The 19,860-nt window shown below is 40.7% G+C and overlaps 1 protein-coding gene across 1 annotated transcript in view; it reads right to left on the minus strand.

The window, feature by feature from the left end:
* Positions 1-19,860, minus strand: part of PTPRG (protein tyrosine phosphatase receptor type G) — a 708,710-nt gene that overhangs the window by 123,847 nt on the left and 565,003 nt on the right. The window contains 1 exon segment of the mRNA XM_030208031.1: positions 4,968-5,100. Within this exon segment, the coding sequence (XP_030063891.1) occupies positions 4,968-5,100 (133 nt within the window).

Consider the following 19,860-nt stretch of genomic DNA (forward strand, 5'->3'; position numbering starts at 1 on the left):
CTAGAGGCAAGTGGTAGATCATGTGCATTAATAAATGACCCTCTTTATAACCATATTAGCAAACTATAAAAGTCGCCAAAAATTGCGCCTGAAAATTTAGGCGGACTCTCAATTTGCATGCATAATTAATAATGAGCCAATTAGTGCCAATAATTGATGATAATAGTTAACGGATATCTATCCTGATGCCAACGCTGAATATCTTCAATAAGTAGGTCATGTGGCGAGCATTTCTATACTCGGATTTTCAGCGCAAATATCCGAATAGTGTCATGCTGAAAACCCCGGCATAACTTTCAATGATTGTGACTGGTGTGTAAGAAAAATGATGACTTTGGATTTTGACTTTTGGCCTGCATTGTTCTGGCAGGCAGCTATGAAATCCAAATGAACCAGATATCCCTATATGCGCTATAAAATCAAGGAGTTACACATTCAGCTGTATAGAACTACCTTATCTTCCCTAAACTTGTACCTGGGAGATTAAATTCTTTCTGCACTTTTTAAAGCCAGCATGCAATTCATCACCTGGGAAATGGCTAGGACGTCCCCCCCCCCCCCCAAACAAAAAAAACAAAGCAAAATTGATGAGACCATTTTTAATTGTGTTGCTCTTCTGTAATCTCTGGTTAAATAAATCTACTCCATAATTGTGCATTAATCTTAAATGCTATTCCTCAATGGAATCATTGCCCTAGGCACCGTAGGATTGGATACTTAATTTAATTGTCCAAACTGTTGAACAGACACCAAAAGACTGGGCTAACTTTACATTTTAGAAATAATTTTATTATTATTAATAAATTATCAGAACCTCTACAATCTGTACCCTGAACAGGGCAAGAAAAACATTTAGTTCTACTCTAGAACCCTCCTTTCCTTGAGTTCTACTCTAGAACCCAAGGCAAGAAGCTGATGGTTCATACATGAGAAAGCTAAGAACTGAGGTATAACGCTGCTACCATCTACAAACTATGAGACAAATTCTATAAACGGTGCCTTAAAAATCGGTGTCGAAAAACCCATGCGGTTAGCGTGATTCTATAAACTGCGCCTAAAGTTAGGCATAGTTTATAGACTATGCTCACGTGCCGTTCTTGCGACTAAAATTTAGGTGCACCCATTTAGGCCACCTAAAACCAGGCCTAAACACCAGGGCCTAAGTTAGGTGCAGATCGGATGTATTCCATATTAGTGCACATAGTTTTTTGAAATTCTCACAGCCTGCCCATTCCACGCCCATGGCCACACCCTCTTTTCGACTACATCCATTAGAATTTATTCACACTGCGTTGTAGAATAAGCCTAGAAAGTTGTGCACATACAGTCTAATTAAAGCCAATTAGTATCGCTAATTGGTTAAGTATCAATTATTGGCACTGATTGGCTTGTTAATCAATTAATTGTGCTTGCAATTTGGCCATGCGGCAAAATTAGCATGCACAAGTAAAGGCGCCATATATTTGTGTCTCTGTTCAGCCCTCATTTTCTTCATTCTACCTTTGTGGTATATCCTTCTGTCCCAAACTATTGATCTTCTAGCTGTTTCTGCTGCATTCAGTTTCTCATTTCCCTCTTCTCACTTTTGTCTAAGTGGCAGGATCTGTATCTTTTTCTCACATAGGGCAGAGGAAAAAGAAGAGAGACTGAAAGGCAAACTCTGAGCAGATAATGGCCGTATGGCCCATCCAGTCGGTCCATCCTCAGTAACCACTAACTCCTCCTTTTCCTAAGAGATACCACATGTCTGTCCCATGCCTTCTTAAACTCTGACAGTCTTCGTTTCCACAACCTCCACTGGGAGGCCATTCCACGCATCCACCACCCTTTCTGTGAAACAGTATTCAAGGCCGCCAAGAAACTGAGCCGGGCCCCAGTCTCCACCTGCATACCCTCAGCTCCCTTGACAGCCCCCTTCTGCCTGCCACTGGGCCTCCTGTATTTAAAAAAAAAAAAAACCTCTCGAAATTGGCAGCGCAGCACCAGTGAGCAGCGCCTCGCATCTGTGTGAAAGCGACAGATCACCTCGGGCCTTCCCTCACTGTGCCCCGCCCTAGCGGAAATAGGAAGTTACATCAGATGAGGGAGGGACACAGTGAGGGAAGGCCTGAGGCGATCTGCCGCTTTCACACAGACGCAAGGCGCTGCTCACTGGTGCTGCGCTGCCGATTTAGAGGTTTTTTTTTTAATAATGCAGGAAGCCTGGTGGCAGACAGAAGGGGCTGTCTAGGGAGCCGAGGGTAGGCAGGTGAAGACTGGGGACTGCAGCGCTGGCGGCCTGGAAATGGTTAAGGGAGAGAGACCCCAGTGCCCCTGGGAATTGTGCCCCCCCCGCCTCCCCCTCTCAGCGACCCTGACAGTATTTCCTCAGATTCGTCCTAAGCCTATTTCCTCTTAACTTCATCTTATGCCCTCTCATTCCAGAGGCTTCTTTCATTTGAAAAAGGCTCACCCTCCTGTACATTAACGCCACTGAGGTACTTAAATGTCTCTATCATATCCCCTCTCTCCCGCCTCTGTGCCAGCATATACATGTTCGATTACATCTTGAATGATTACAGTTTTCCTAGCCTGTTTTGATACAGTTACTTCATGATTATTTGAGCCCAGAGAGTTTTATGAGATTTGTTATGATTACTGTTTTATTTTGGTTTGACTGTGAACTGCCTTGAATTTTATAGTGTGGGTTTAAACTTTTTTACATAAAGAGAAAAAAAAATACTGACTGGCAGACTATGCAGACAACATAGGAGGCTCACTATGTACATCAGATGGTGATGATAGCTAGGTCTGTCTGGCAGACTGCAATTTTTGTAATAACTAGAAGGCTTAGCAGAAATGGAGGCCCTTAGATACTGTAACTGGGTCTGTCTGGAAAGCTACACAGTGGATCTAGGAGGTGATATTTGGGCAATAGCCACACTGGTGTGGTTGGGTTGTTTTGTTTGTTTGTTTGTTTGTTTTTTAAACTAAGGCACTGGAGAGGTGAGTGCTAGGGACAACTAAGTAGCAGTCTTGTACTTGAGATGGTGGATTTCAAAGGTAAAGAAAACTATCCTGGATAGAGAGAAGTCCTGCAGGTGGCCCCACTACTCTAATTGGCAGTTGAATTGGTCCTTCAACATACACAGAGTAACTAGGCAGACTGGATGCACCAAATGGCCTTTTTTGCATCATCATCTACTATACCACTAGACTAAGATGCAGTTCAGGAGTAGAGGAGAATTTAATGTCCTTAGTATCGACTGGAGAAAAGGATGAGTGTCTTTCACTACCTGAGCCCAGTAAAATTATATTTGGCAGCTATGTGGGGAAAGATGATCCTGGTTTTTTTTGGAAGTGGTGGAGGGAGGGTGGCTGGACAGTGGAAATACAATGTCCACTGTTATGGGTCTAACCGATTAGTTACCTGTTTGGATAAGCCAAGACATTCTGTCTCATACTGCTGTGATCATCAATCAGATGACTGTTCAAATTGCAATGACAGCATATATATGAGGGCAAATGGTAGTAGTATCTTGATTAAACTCTTGAAATGTATTTAATATCAACTGAAGACATATTTTGTAGATTAAGTCCAGTTTCCACCCTCATTAGATAAAATTTGAATAAGGACTATATTGTAGCATACTCAAAGCATCTATCAAAAAAACAACAAAATAGCCCAATTTCGGGGTACTTTTACCAAGCTGCGGGGAAAAAAGGCACTGCGCTAGCGGTGGTTTTTCCTGCGTACCAGGGCCTTTTTTTCCGCAGCTGGTAAAAGCCCCCCAAGAAATATAGCCACACGGTGAGATAACTCTTATCGTGTGGCCATGCAGCGGGGAACCCTTACCGACACCCATTGAGGTTGCAATAAAGGCTCCCCTGCTAACCGGGCAGTACGCGGCGATGCCCAATTACTGCTGGGTTATCGTCGCGCAAGCCATTTCTGGGGGGGTTTCTTTTTCCCCGGAAATGCCGCACACTCGGGGCGCAACAACCACTGGCGGCTATATTGGGCCGGTGGTAGTCCCGGAAGAGCAAGCGGTAAGCCCGCATTGAACGTACCGCCGCTCTGTAAAAGGGTCCCCTTAATTTCTAAACCTGTTATAAATGTGAGACAACTAAAAGGTTGAGGAGTCCTAAGGCATTTTCCATCTTGCTACATGCTGAGAACTGGGGTTATAGTCATTCACTGAACTGTTTTATTACTAAAACTCTTGGTTGAGAGGATGTACTGTTATTTTCAGTTTATATTTTTTTTTATTAAATAATTGGTAGATTACTGTACCATGATGTTTTGTTCTGCTCCTTGATCAATAAATAAAACATGATAATAAAAAAAATAAAAATAAAAATGGTATGTAATTAGTAGATGAAAGAACAGAATAATAAAATTTATCTGGCATGGTTATGTATTAATAGTAGTAAACATTGCTCAGTCTTAAGTGTTTGCACAGCCAATCATCTCTGCTCCAGAGACAGTTTTGTGCAAGAATGACAACTGGTAAAGCGTCAAACTTAGAGTAGTTCTAACACTTTTTCCTCAAGGTCTATTACATGCCTTGGTCTGTTTTAAGTTGTATGCATTGTACATACAAATTAAAAATCCTAAACTAAGGGCCTCAATGAAGCCAGGCACTTTAGAACAGGCAATTGTCATGATGAGACATTTAAAGAATGATCTAACCCAGTGGCTTTCAACCCAGTCCTCAGGGACCACTTGGCTAGTCAAGTTTTCAGGATATCCACAATGATTATACATAAGAGAGATTTGAATACCAAGAAAGCAGTGCAATCAAAATCCATCTCATACATATTCAATATTGATACCCTGAAAACTTAATTGGCCAGGTGGTCCTTGAGAACTCGGCTGAAAGCCACCAATAGCAAATCCGCATAAGTTGGCAGTGAGGTGGTAAAAAGCAGAAGAGCATGTTGAAATATTCTTAAAAGTGCTTTTAATTTTCAGAAAACAAGCTCACCTCCAGTAAACCAGCACAGCGATCAGGAGAATGAGGCACACAAAGGTCAGGGAAGAGACAATAATTAACGGAATGATCCACTCCATCTTGCCAGCGGAAGCACGGCTCACCATGCTGGAACTCTTCTCACCTGCTGTGTGGCAAATGCACAAAGAGATATATAAATATACATATTAAAGATATTTCACTTTTCTATGCACGGATTAGAAGCACTTCATATAACACATCATTAAAACCCTTTTACTCTCACAATGATGACTTTCAATGAAAGTGCTTTTTTAAAATAGGTAATATTTAAAAAAAATATGATTCCAGACTTGGGGGAAACAACATACAGTAACTAGACACTTAAAAGAATTCATTTTCTGAGACACAGTGAGCAAAAGACAGCAGGAGGCTCATTGAAAAGGCACGATGGTGCTGGGGAAGGGTCAAAAAAATAGTTGCAACTGTACATAAAAAAAGACTGAACTACAGAAATCAGGAATACAGTTTACCGTCGTCCATGTTTGATCTTACCTGTGCAGTTTCACGTCCTCATTCTGCAATGCATTATCATATCTTCTGTGATAACAGCAATCCTTACCAGAAGAACATAATTGCCTTTTCTCTGTAGGAAGGCAATATACTGATAATAGGAAGCTTCTGGATGTCACATAATATATGAGGCCACAGTCTGTTTTAATAACATTTAGATTATGCTCCTGCACAGACTGGAATAAAATTCAAACAGTATGAATGCAAAGGTTAATTGTGAATGCTTTGGTTGGACAGCTTGAAACAGAGCAAGGCTGTAGGCCTCTGCAAGCCCAGCAAGAAATCTCTTTTACTCTTAAGAAACTAGGCCAGTGCTCAGCTGATGAAGGTAATACCCTTTAGCAGGCGAGTATGGCCAAGGTGCTAACCAGCCTGATGCCTGTAGAGGGGAAATTTAGTATCATGTACACAACTGACTGAAGGAGAGGCAGCTGCACTATCTCCAAACGTGCACTGAACTCTATTTAAAGCCCCCTTCCCTTGCCATAAAATAAACATTTTATAGATGCAAGGGGTAATTTTATAATTTAGCACACATGTAAAGAGTCCATACACAGTTTTCTGTATGCAGACCTGACTGGATTTTCGAAGTAAAAGTACATGCACTCTTCCACTTTGAAATTTACTCCCATGAGAACAATGCCGTTAGAGCAACACCTGCTGTTTGGTATGCATATATTTTTCAGGTTCATTTATGTGCATCCCATCAAATATCTGTAAGTATGTGTGTAAATGCAAACCCCGCCTCAGAAGTGTCTCCAATATGTGCATACATTTATCTGGTAGCTGGCCCCCAGTTTTAGAAAAATAAATACTGCAGGTTTATTCAAAGAAATGTTTCTGCAAATTAGTTTTATAATATTTATAGCACCGTCTTGTACCACACATATAATTGAGTAAGCAATCTGTAGCTACTTTATAAATACACTTATTTTGTAAGCTATAGTTATTTTCAAAGTTGGCAGATCAGAGAACAGAAGCTTGTAAGCAGGTGTCTAATTACTGGGTAAATACATATTTATTTATTAAGATGTATTCACTGCCTTTATGACAAGGTTTATTCAAGGTGGTGTACAACAGGCACAGTTCGACATTAACCCCAGTTTATTAAGCTGCGCTAATGCCGACACAGCTCATTCACTTTGTATAGGCTGTGTCAGCACTGCCATGTGGCTTAGTAAACGGGGGGGGGGGGGGGGGGGGGGGGGAAGAGTCAAATTTGTATGTTGATTTTTTTAAATGTACTTCAAATGGAATGTGTATAAAGCAATGTAATATAATAGTTCTCATACAAAGGGATCCTTTTACTCAGCTGCAGTAAGCACTAACCCACACTTACCACAGCTTAAAAGAGTTGACTGTGGGAGGTCCTGTGGGAAGTCTGAGAACAGAGCACGCAAATGTTTTTTTCTTTTTAATGACAGAGGAGGCATGTTTGTGGGCAGTGTGGGTGTGCCAGCACTGATGAGTTAGCGTACCGTGTGCTGCACGATTAGCGTGTGACCCGTTACTGCCTATCAGTGGCGTTCGTAGGTTGGCTGCCACCCAGGGCGGATCGCCGCTGTGCACCCCCCCCAGCGGCGTCCATCCCCCCAGGGTGCAGCACGACACCCCCCCCCCAGCACAATGACACCCCACCGCTCCGCCCTTCCTACGCCACTGCTGCCTATAAAACAGGTGTGGTAAATGCTTACGCACTAATTTGTTTTAATGGCTGTGTGCTAATGGCAACATTACTGTGCAAAATACCGTATTTGAGGAAGAGAAACCCAAATGCCTCGATAACACAGGAAAAGCGGGTACTCATTAATCGATAATGTAAGCAGGTTGAAAATTTTTAATTATAAGGAGGAAAAAGCCTTGAGAAGCTCCCAGCTGTATGTTATAAACTGGACGAGCAAGACTTCTTCAACATCAGCAAAAAACCTCCTTAATTATTTTGGTATCAAAAACTTTTACTACTACTACTACTACTATTATAAATCATTTCTATAGCGCTACCAGTCGTACGCAGCGCTTCACAATTGAACATAAAGAAAAGACAGTCCCTGCTCAAAAGAGCTTACAATCTAAATCAGGACAGACAGACAGGACCAATAAGGGATAAGGGTAGGACAGACAGAAGGACACATAGGTAAAGGGACTATTGAAGAGAGGAAGACAAGATAAAGGTTACGAGCAAGTGACAAGTTAGGAATCAAAAGCAGCATCAAACAGGTAGGCCTTTAGCCCAGATTTGAAGGCGGTCAGGGATGGATCAAATATCAGCTTAAAATACTTAGGGCTGTGTTCACTAAGGTGCGCTAGTGTTTTTAGCGCATGCACAAAATTAGCGTGCGCTGTGTAGGCGCCCATAGGAATATTGTGGGCCCCTGTACAGTTAGCGAGCGCTAATGGTTAGCTCGAGCTAAAAGCACTAACGTGCCTCTAGCGCGGCTTAGTAAACGGGGCCCTTAGCTGCAAGGCCTCTTCTTTCCAGTCGTAACACAGCCGACCGTGGCCAGCGTTTCGAGAGGCTGTGTCAGGGTCAACCAGTCAAAAATTTTTTTAATTCTGTCGGTTTGTGAACAGAATTAAAATATTTTTGACCGATTGACCCTGACGCAGTCTCTCGATATGCTGGCAACCGTTGGTCACGGTCGGCTCTGTTACAATTGGAAAGAAGAGACCTTTGCAGCTAAGCATTTTCAGCTGATACTTGATATTAAGTAGAATAAAAGTTTTTGATACCAAAATAATTAAGGGGGGGGGGGGGGGGGGGGGTTTGCCCATGATCAAGAAGTCCTGCTCGTCCAGCTTATAACATACAGCTGGGAGCTTCTCGAGGCTTTTTCCTCCTTATAATTTAAATTTTTCAATCTGTTTACATTATTGATTAATGAGTACCCGGTTTTCCTGTGTCATCGTAACATTACTGCACAGCCATTAATTAAAAAATGGGAAATCAGCCACTTTGGGCCAGATTCTATATATGGTGCCTAAAAAATCTGCATGGAACTAAGCATATGCTATAAGACTTAGGCGCGGAGTATAAAATACACTTAGTCGATACTGTAGCATCTAAATCTATGCATGTCCATTTATGCCAATAAAAACTTGGTGTAAATCCATGTGCTTTGATTTAGGTGCACTAATCTGTATTCTATAATTACGTGCAGAAATTTTGGACCATTAAATGCTCATAAATACGCTTATAAACATGCCCCTTTAAAGCTGCATGCGTTTATTTTGAACTTTACGCTTTGCAATTTAGGTACAGTTCTTTATAGAATATGCTTAGCAATTTCCACTCATAAATTGTAATTATTGTCAAATTGCTCGTTATTGTTTAAGTGCTGTTAAAAAAAACAGATTACCTTGTTACGCCAATTAAGTTACGTGCGTATCTCCGCGTCATTATATTTAATTTGTTACAGTTGTATCCCACATTTTGCCACCTATTTGTAGGCTCAATGTGGCTTACATAGTACCAGAGAGGCATTTGCAGACTCTGGTGTGAACAAATACAAAGTGATGTTGTGGTAAGATCAAGTTCACCTGGCACAGCCACATTAGGGCATCGTATAGCGGAAGAGTTGTGTTATGTCCTTTACATACTTTATTTTTGTTGTGTTGCAGAGATCAGGCATTTGTGTTGGATCGGTAGGGTATGCCTTTTTAAACAGGTTAGTTTTTAGTGTTTTCCGGAAGTTTAGGTGATCGTACGTAGTTTTCAAGGCTTTTGGTAATGCGTTCCAAAGTTCTGTGCTTATGTATAGAATCTGGGGGCTTGCTGTTGCAGTACAATGAGCGGGACAAGGGCGCACTAAGGCCACTTTTCCCTACACCTTTGTTAAAGGACCTCGTGACAAGGACCCCATAACGAAGAAGCACATATATGAGGGTCAGATTCTCTTAATATTCTGGCCAAGTAATAAGCAGGCATTGACCACCAGAGTGAGTTTTGAGGTCAGACTGTGATGTCTAACAGAACCCAAGGGTTGATGAGTGTGAAACCTCAAAGTAAGTGGAAGGATTACAGAATGATCCTGACCATCAGAGTCCAGCTCTCTGAGCAGAAATGGGAGTGTACAACTGAACCTAGATGACTGCTTTCCAAAACGTCCCATGAGTATAGAGGGCAATTCTGAAAATGTTGCTTAAATTTAGGTACTAGGATGCTGGGCGCTAAGCTCAAATATTGGCAATTACAGGCATACTTACTGTTACAGAATACTTACATGCAAACATTTAGGCACTTTTTTCACTCTTTTTTTTTAATAAAAAAAAAACTGTGTATATAGAAATCTCCTTGAATATAACTCTTATTCACATGAATGCTAGAATTCTTATATAGATTCATTTGTGAACTCGACTTGACTTAATTAAATATTCAATCACAGATATTAGGACCGTTGGCCGACATGCGGCATCTCTGATTGAATATTGTAAGCCACATTGAGCCTGCAAATAGGTGGGAAAATGTGGGATACAAATGCAACAAATAAATAAATCTATATAAGAATTCTAGTATTCATGTGAATAAGAGTTATATTCAAGAAAATTTCTATAAACAAACAGTTTTTTTTTAATTTTCAAAAAGAGTGGAAAAAAAACAAATAAAGAACTTGTTTTAAGTCATAAAGCACTGGGCTTTTTGGGGGGATTATTAGTCATACATCTAGCCCCTGTCCTCCAGTTGAGATATACCTTCGTGTGCCCGTTTGAAATAGATTCAAAATCTAGGCGCAGGAATGACTAGTGTAAATGACCATGACTAAATGTTGTAGTTGCGCGTGTTAACTGATAGAATTCTAGAATCTCAGTGCGTAAGTGTTGAGCATGCATCTGACCTGCACATGCCCCTTCTACATGTACGCCCCTTTTCAGTTACATGCTAAAGCTTTTGCATGCTAAGTTTTTCAAATAGTGACTAAGTGCACTTATGCGCATAACTGCAAATTACTGCCAATGAGTTAATTAGCATCAATTAACACCAATCAGTGATGACTGGTTGTTAGTGCCAATTAGTGCCTAATTTGCCAATTAACTCATACACATAACAGGCACTATTTTATAACTTGCATGTACAGTTTTGTACACTAACCCACAGATTCTATGGTGCCCAACATCGGACACTGATTTTTGAGAGCTGAATCATGTGTGCCCAACTAAATTGGTGAACAACCCAATTAGTGCCAATAATTGGGTGCTGTCACTAATTGGCACCAATTTGGATCTTGCTACACGCTATTCTAGTTTCAAGTTTCTTAACAGTTTGATTTACCGTCCTACGGTGAGACCTTCAGGGCGGTTTACAAAATTAAGAAGAATGTGTATAAGACAACAGTAGAAAAGGAAGAGAGATTGAAAAGAAATTAGAGGGGAGGGGAGAACGCCATTTAATCGATAGAAAAGAAGGAGGGAGAAAAGGTCATGTGCTATCGGAACAGAGTCATCCTCCCTTGCCTGCTTAAGCTTCATGGGTGTAGAAATCCTAGGTGTTATCAGGACAATTGAAAGCGCTCGTCACATACCTCGGAATTCTATATAGCACGCCTAGAATTCAGTGCCGAAATCCAAGCATATTCTGTAACAACGCGTGTAACTTAATTGGCTTAAAACCTAATCAGCATTGTTATCAAGCAATAATGAGCACTAATTGGCGATAATTAGAATCAATGTGCATAACTTCCGAAGCGTATCCTGTTAATGCACTGCATCTAAATTTTAATATGTGCAGATAAAAAGGGGCATGGTTATGGGTGAGGAAATTGGTGTTTTGTGGGAGTTCCAAAATTTACATGGAATATGGCCCTCTGCAATATAAATCTACGCGCTGGGTTTACGCCACTTTTTCACTGGTGTAAATGGAGGCATGTAGTTTTAGGCACTAGCATATCAACTAAGCAAATTCTATTTACTGAGCCTCAATATAGGCGCCACTTACAGAATACGTTTAGGCGGAAATGTTTTCCGCTTGGATTTTCTAGGCGCCATGTACAGATTCTGGTCCATAGCATGCAAACCCAAAAGAGGATGTGGCTATGGGAAGAGCATAGGCGGATCGGGGTCTTATAGAATATTGGGAATGCTCGCCCAAAGAGGGTGCTGGGAATTACACCTGGTTTCAGCAGGCGCCAAGTCTTGGTGCCCAAATTTTTGCACTGAATTCGGCACTCAATACTATTCTGCAATGGGCGCTCATCTTTGAATGCCCCTTATAGAATAGCATTGAGCGTGACAATGTGGAGTGGAGGAGTGGCCTAGTGGTTAGGGTGGTGGACTTTGGTCCTGGGAAACTGAGGAACTAAGTTCGATTCCCACTTCAGGCACAGGCAGCTCCATGTGACTCTGGGCAAGTCATTTAACCCTCCATTGCCCCAGGTACAAATAAGTAAGCCGCATTGAGCCTGCCATGAGTGGGAAAGCGCGGGGTACAAATGTAACAAAAATAAAAAAATAAAATAAATGTGCACAAAAGATTATAGACAGAGAGATAAGAGGCAATTCTATATAGGGCACTAGAAAGTAGGACCAAAAAGTGAGCACTAATCTAGTATTTTGTAACGGCATATTTGCACACCAAAGCCATTATAGAATACTAGTGTAAGTAGGTTCTATGTCACATGTAAATGTTTCTGACTAAACATGAAAGGGTATAGAAGACGGCAAATAACCACGTGATAGTAGTAGGAAACAGCGGTGAGGTAGTTGGACAAGGAACAACGAAGGACCAAGCTGGGGCATTAAAAAAAACCCTTTACTTCGCAATTCATTTATCAATATACGTGGCACAAAGAGACTCGACATGGCAGCGTTTCGGCAAAACATATGCCTGCATCAGGAGTCTTAAGAACCTAAGATGTGTCATTTTTGCAATACTTCGTGGGTGAAGGGTCACGGAAGGTATATTACAGCATTTGACCCTACTGGATGCTTTTTGTTGCATTTATCAGTCCAGATTGGCCGTTTATGGCTATTCATCACCAATATCTCGATTTATGACACATCTTAAATTCTTAAGGCTCCTGACACAGGAAATGTTTTGCTGAAACATGGCCTTGTAGAGTCTCTTTGTGCCACGCATATTGATCTACAAATTGTGACGTAAATGCCTTTTTTTAATATCCCCCGTTTGATCTTCAGCTTGGTCCTTTGTTCTTCCTCGTCTAACTGCTTAACTCCTATGACTAAATGTTGCAGTTCTTCATGTAAGTTAAACTATTCTATAAAGTGCAAAAATACCCATGATTTGTCTATACCTCACCCCACTTGTACATCCTTCTGCAGATACGCACTATAGAAACTGTGTGCAAAGTTTAAAGCGTTGGCTTGCGACTCATTAGTGCCAATTAGTGATAGTTAAAGCCGTTTTTTTATACTTAGCGCCAATTAAGATCCAATTTCATATTTAAGTTACACATATAAGTGGATGTAGTCTATAACCTCACAATGCAGCGAACAGTGCAAAAAAAGACAGTGGAGTAAGAATAAGGGATTTGAAACGAAAGCAACAATACAGACAGGGCTTTGTAAGAAATGGTACAGCTGCAGCTGATTGCATCAGCTGCACAAAAAATGTGCTGTGTTAAAATGGAAAGCATCCATGTTTCACTAAAGAACGAAAATCTGATAGAGAAAGGATCAGCATTAATGCCGAGACCCCTAAAAACAGCTTTCTGTATAATATTGGGTTTACTATTAATTCTAAGTCCTTTAAACACAATATTCTACGCAATAACGGCTTATGCACAGTAAGATTTCCCAATCTGTAAGAATGTAATATATAAAACAATTCACTCTGCTAATTTCTCCTATCAAGGCACCAAAATTTGAAAGTCTCTTCCTAAATCAATCAAGTTTACAAACTATTACCTAACTTTTAGAAGTCTTCTAAAAACACATTTCTTCAGTCTAGCCTTTCTGAATACAACAAACTCTCTTTGAATTTTATCCACACCCCTTTCTCAATCTCATTTCCCATCTAGTCCTGTCTAATTATGCTCTTACCTATCCACCCTTAATTATTGGTTTGTCCTTGAGATAGTCTAAATCCCTGGTTACTTACTGCACATGTATTAATTTAATTCTTGAACTTATTGTAATTTGTTTTATATTCTGTACATTATTTTGTTTTATTCACTTTATTATTTGTTTGTAAGCCACACTGAACTTGAGTCTATATCGGGCTAATGTGGGGTATAAATGTCATGAGTAAATAAATAAATAAGTAAGATGACAACTTTATAATCTGGTAACCATCTAACTTGTGAGCTGGAAGGGGCACACATTACCCCCAATTTTCTCCAGGAAAAGTATGCAATGTATTTTCCCTTTGAAAATCACCCCACAGAAAGTAGATCACATATTTACCCCCCTTTTTTGCATGAAGGCATTTCTGAGGATATGTATTTTATTGGAAAATAACCCCCCCCCCCCATGCTAAATATTTATCAACTTGCACGCTAAAATATTTCTAGTGTGAGTTTTATTGCATAGGTCTCTGGTATTGAAGTATCACCTCGGCCTGATTTGATTCCCTACATGAATGATGTTCCAGTTACACTATGAAAATCAGTTACTTCACAAAGAATTCAATTTGATAATGATTCTCTTTAGACCACAAATGTCTTCTATGATGAATCTGCCTATTTTGCTCTATAAAGGAATAGCTCAGTTACTAATATGTTGAATTTGAACGATTTGAAGATCCCGATTAATGCTTTTTAAAATTTCTCGAATACACTACTGTTAATTCTCCATACAATGTGCTACCTCTTTGATCTTTCAAATGGCTGCAAAGAATTCAAAATTCTACTGCAAAGCTTCTTTTTAGAGCAAGTAAAAATGACCATGTTGCTCCCCTTCTGATAAACCTTCATTGGCTGCCTTTTAGCTACTGTATAGAATAAAGTTGAAAACGTTAATGTTGGCTCACTGTGCATCACATACCAATCAGCCTTCTCATCTCATCTATGAACTTACTCCATATGGTTCTTCTAGATCCTGACACTCATCCCTGGCTCACCTCCTTGTAATTCCTACCAGCTTTCACATTCACTCTGATTTCACTCGTTATTCTGTTCTCTCATCTTTAGCTCCTTCGCTCTAGACCTCTATGCTGTTGGATCACGTTTTAGGAAGTTTAAAACAAAATTGAAAACTTTGTTCTTCTGAAAGGTCTCTAACCAAACAGTGAATCACAGCATTAACACTCAACGTTTCTTAGTGTGTTGTGTCATACAAAAAAAGAGAGGGAGGAAAAAGATATCATAAAAACCTGTGGCACAATTAACAATTTTTAGCAGTGCAATGCGTGGCACACGGTTAAAAAATAGTAATCGGTCAAAAAAACCTCCTCTTCAAAATTCACAAAAAGTATGAGCAAAAAACAAACAAAATTCAAACAAGACTCTTTCAAGAATGCAATTTAAGCAAATATTAACATTTCCCAAGAAAATATATCATATAGGCTGAATCACTTATCTCATATAGAAAAGTACCTTGTTCCAGTAGGTCGCTCAATTTAAACTGGACAAAGAGAAAAACAGTGGAGGTCCCCATCTTCTGAAAAGCCTAGAAGATGGATGTGTGATGGAGAGTAGTGATGAATCTACTCTTTTACCTTTAGTTTTTATTATGATTTTGTAAACCACTTTAACGTGACTAAGATTTAAAAAGGTGGTACAGGAAATAAAAGAACTGACTGATAACAAAGGTAAAGCTGAGACTGGAAAATGCATCAGGAAACCCAGAATATTCCTGTTGCAAAACAACATGGTTTCCCAAAGTATTTTTCTCCTCCATCTAGAATAAATCCCAACCACACTTCCTTTATTAAGAAAACACAGGTTGCTTTAATGTATTTGCACACTTAACAACTTTTTACAGAGTACATGTAATACCTCCAGAATACAGACCTTCTTACCCATTGATTCACTAATGAGGCGATTTCTTTCAGGCTTTAAACAGAAAGGCGAAATTTAATTGTTGGAATGAAGCAATGAAACAGCAATGAAGATAATGTAATTGAAGTCTACCGAGGCAAATTATGTAAGGAAAGGGTGACTGCTTCGGTATGATGATAGTACTTTCAAGATGGAAGGAATTAGGTTTGAGAGAAGAACATTTTCTGTGTCTGGATTTTATCTTGCCCCAAGTTGCGGCTGTGAAAAAAAGTAGAATCGTTGAGCATTTAGGAGGCGGGGTGTTAGCATACACTGTTCACAGTTCCAGGAGAACATTGTCCACACCACATGGCACTAGTGTGGAGGAGACAAACCACTGTAAAGAATTCAGAAGATTTTAAATCTTTATGTGGTAAGCAAGGGAAAGTCTCTGTTAGTTTTTTTTTTCTTTGGATTCAAATACAGTACTGAGGTACAACGGAGTCACTAAAAGTTGATGGGTTATGGTTGCTAATTCCAGGAGTGGTAACCAGTACATCTGGGGTACCCATAGGTGTCCATCCAGGTACCGGAGCCAGGAAGCATTTGGAAAAGCAGGATGCTGAGGAATCTGAAGAAAGATTAGGGGAAATGTAAATTGAAAAAGAAGGTGTACTGTGCTGTGCTTTACAATTTTGCTATTCTAATACAAAGAAGACTTCTAAGGGAAACAGATCAGTTGAGATACCATCTGTGAAGGGGCACCATTTATAGGAAACTCAAAATTCTGTTTAAAGAAATGCAAACAAAATTCTGTTTAAAGAAATGCAAACAATTTTTAGCGACATCGAGAAATTAAAAGTTGGTTGCAAACTGGAATCCATCCCAGCTGGGAGGAGAATGAAGACCAAGACAGCATATCAACAAAAGGAGAATGCCCATAAAATAAATTCAGGCCCTGTAAGATGCACTCTTTAATATGCTGGACTGCACACGTGGCCATAACAATTGTGTTACAGTGCTAGAACATCATCAGTGGCCATGAAAGACTGGGCACAAAATACCTCAGAAAGAAAAATATGGGCCCAAGGAATAATGTTCCTTTGAGAAAGGGGTGAAAGGAAACACATGAATTATAAATAAGTATGTGTATCTCTGCAGCGCTCATGCTGACCATCAGCTGCCGATCAAGTAGACATGTTTTCTTTTTTACAAATAAAATGATTGTCCAGAATTAACACAGCATGTCCAGCATAAGCAACATGATCGTATATTTATTCACTAATCCCCAATAGCCTAAAATATTCCACAAAAAATGATATGCATCCATTTTATAGCTACTAACTGTTTACTTATTGGGGAGTCTCTATCCAAGGTGCTTTGTATTATTTAGAAAGCACGAAACATGTTGTATAATGATTTAATGGATACTACAAAAAGCAGCAGTCCCTACACGTACCCTACAAAATTTCCTATCTCTACCTTTAGTATCCCCCTTCACCAGCAGAGAATAAAGCAGTCATGCATTAAGCCCTCTATTAGCCATGGAGCACACACAATATTCACACTGCATCGTGCATCACTGCTCCCTTCTCTTTGCCACTTATTTACATTAAAGTAATAATCAATATTTTCTTTCAGCACACAAAGCCACTGTTATTTTGAGATCAACGTGAATGACTCTGGGGAAAAGGCCAGTCGTTAAAAACTACTGTGCTTTGACTATAAAAAGATGCGATTCATTGATTAAAACCACAATGCTTAATCTTAACTAGAAACTACGTATCTTTTGAACAAATACCCTAAATATAGATTATTATGTTTTGGACTAACTGAGAATGAACCTTACTCCTTTAGAACAGTCCTTACCTATGAATGATTAAGCAAAACCCGATTAAGGTAGGCAGTTACTAATATGAGTTAAGGATGCACACCCTTATTTGGTTATTTCACCCTTAGCAGTAGTACCATGAGACTACTGCTAGAAGTTGACAGGTTTCATTTTGAGCCCCGGAGCCCAACATAGCAGGAATAACTGGTGTCGCACCTGCCCCACCTGCTAGACAGAAGGGAATCTCTAAATAGCTGAACAGGATCAGAGGGTGGGAGTAGGTAAGGACATGAGGGGGGAGGAAGCCATGAGGAAAGGTAAGAAAAATGCTGGGGCGGGTCAGTGTAGGAGGAAGATGTCAGGGTACAAAGATGCTGGGGGGGGGGGGGGCTTGAGAATACTGGGGAATGGCTAGGGGGATTTTGGTTGGTTATCTTTATACAGGCCGGACTTGAGGCTCACTATCTGCATTACTACAGCCAGGAATGTTCTCAGCAGCAGCAATGTAAATTTATATTTATTTATTTATTTTAAAAACTTACAGCCCGCTTAAACCTAACCAGCTGACAGAAAAGAAACATACATAATAATAATAATCAAAATCACAAACATACAAACAACAAAACACGCTGCTATCCCCCATCAGATTTCTCAGTTGTAATCAGGGGCGTAGCTACGTGGGGCCACGGGGGCCCGGGCCCCCGTAGATTTGGCCCTGGACCCCCCTGCCAACGACCCTCTCAACCCTGCCAACCCGTCGTCAACCCGCCGTATGACGTCAAACTCAGAAACAGAACGAAGAAAGAAGAGGACCTCAGCTGGCGGGGGTTGGGGTCCCCCGCCAGCAAAGGTAGGCGACGGTGACGGAGGGTTGGCGGCGGGAGGGGGGGGTCGAGAGGGTCGTCAGCATGGGGGGGGGTCAAAGTTGATGTTGTTGGTGGTGGTGGTGGTGGGGGGGCTAAAATTGCCCCATCACCTCGGGCTCCGGATCCCCCTCCCGCCAAAGTCTGGCTACGCCCCGGTTGTAATATATCATAGCCGCTACAACCTGCCAACATCAACGAAGGAGAAAGACTTGGACAAAAAAATAGGTTTTCAATAACTTCCTAAATTGTCCTCCATTAGCACACAGGCGTAAATGGCTAGGCGAGGCATTTCACATTACTGGACCTGCTATCGAACATGATGCAGCACTGCAGTTTACCGACTCCCACGGCAGATACTGATACAATAAAACACATTATTTTACCACAGTTCTGAAATATCATTCTAAGGGAAGAAATGGGCCAATATACAAGGGCAATAGTGAGCATTTTTTAAACACTAGTCATGGCATTTAAAAAGAACAGCTGTATATTTAGGACCACTATATTACTAGGCAGCTAGGCCGAATATATGTAGACAGTGTTTGCCACCAGTCGCTATATACAGAGAGGCAATATTTAGCCATTATCCCTTAACGCTATACACTTGCATGCACAGTTTGATGATTACCCCTGGATTCTATAAACTGCGCCCAAAATTGCAAGTGATCCTGAGATCTATATGGAAATAAATTAGTTAACGAGCTGTTGTTAATCAATTATGGTGTTAATTGGCACTAAAAATAATTTGGGCGGTAATGACCTAAGTGCATCGGATGCCACTTGGTGCGTGTCCGCTATACGCGCCAGAAAATAAAAAATATTTTTCAGACGCATGTATCAGACACGCATCACAAATGAAATTACTGCAAGAGCCACGCGGTAGTCGGGCAGTAACTCCATTTTGGCACACGCTGGGCGCACGTAGGCGCCTACGCGGCTTAGTAAAAGGGGCCCTATGTGCAGTATTACAAAATTTGCATGTCCAAGTTGTATGCAAGGATTTACGCCAGGCTTCATTTGGTCTAAGTCTTTTCACTCAAAGCTAGGCGCCAGAATACACACTAAGCACTGTTCTAGAATAACGCCGAGTGTGAATTTTTCCCGGTGCCTTACTTTACGGTGCTATTTACTGAATATGGCCCTTAATGTGCAAAGTTGCATGCGCAAGTTATAGAAAACTACCAGTAATACACATAAATTAACTGTGAAATCAGCAGCTAATTGCTGTTAACAACCAATATTTGACTATAATGCACACTAATTTGTAGTTAAACATGTAATTACCCTGAGGGGTCCTTTTACTAAAGTGCGTTGAAAAATGGCTTGCAGTAGTGTAGACGTGGGTTTTGAGCGCGCGCCAATCCATTTTTTACTGTGCCTGTAAAAAAGGCCTTTTTTCAATTTTTGCCGAAAATGGATGTGCGGCAAAATAAAAATTGCCACGCGTCCAATTTGGGACTGAGACCTTACGGCCAGCCATTGATCTAGTGGTAAAGTCTCATGCGGTAACCTAGCGGTAATGAAATATGTGTGCCAAATGCCACTTGGTACGCGTAGCTGACGCTTGCCAGAAATGAAATTACCACAAAGGCCACACGGTAGCTGTGCGGTAACTCCATTTTGCCGCACATTGGACGCATGTAGACGCTTACGCGGCTTAGTAAAAGAGCCCCTTAATCAGGATTCTGCAAATTGATTCTGCAAAAGCTATAGTGCTTAACTGCAAGGGAGGCATGGACCTATGAGGATCACAGGAGGGTCAGGGGCATGCCTAGCATTTCTGCGTGAAG

The sequence above is a fragment of the Microcaecilia unicolor genome, chromosome 6 (genome assembly GCF_901765095.1).
Source record: "Microcaecilia unicolor chromosome 6, aMicUni1.1, whole genome shotgun sequence".
Lineage (NCBI taxonomy): Eukaryota > Metazoa > Chordata > Amphibia > Gymnophiona > Siphonopidae > Microcaecilia > Microcaecilia unicolor.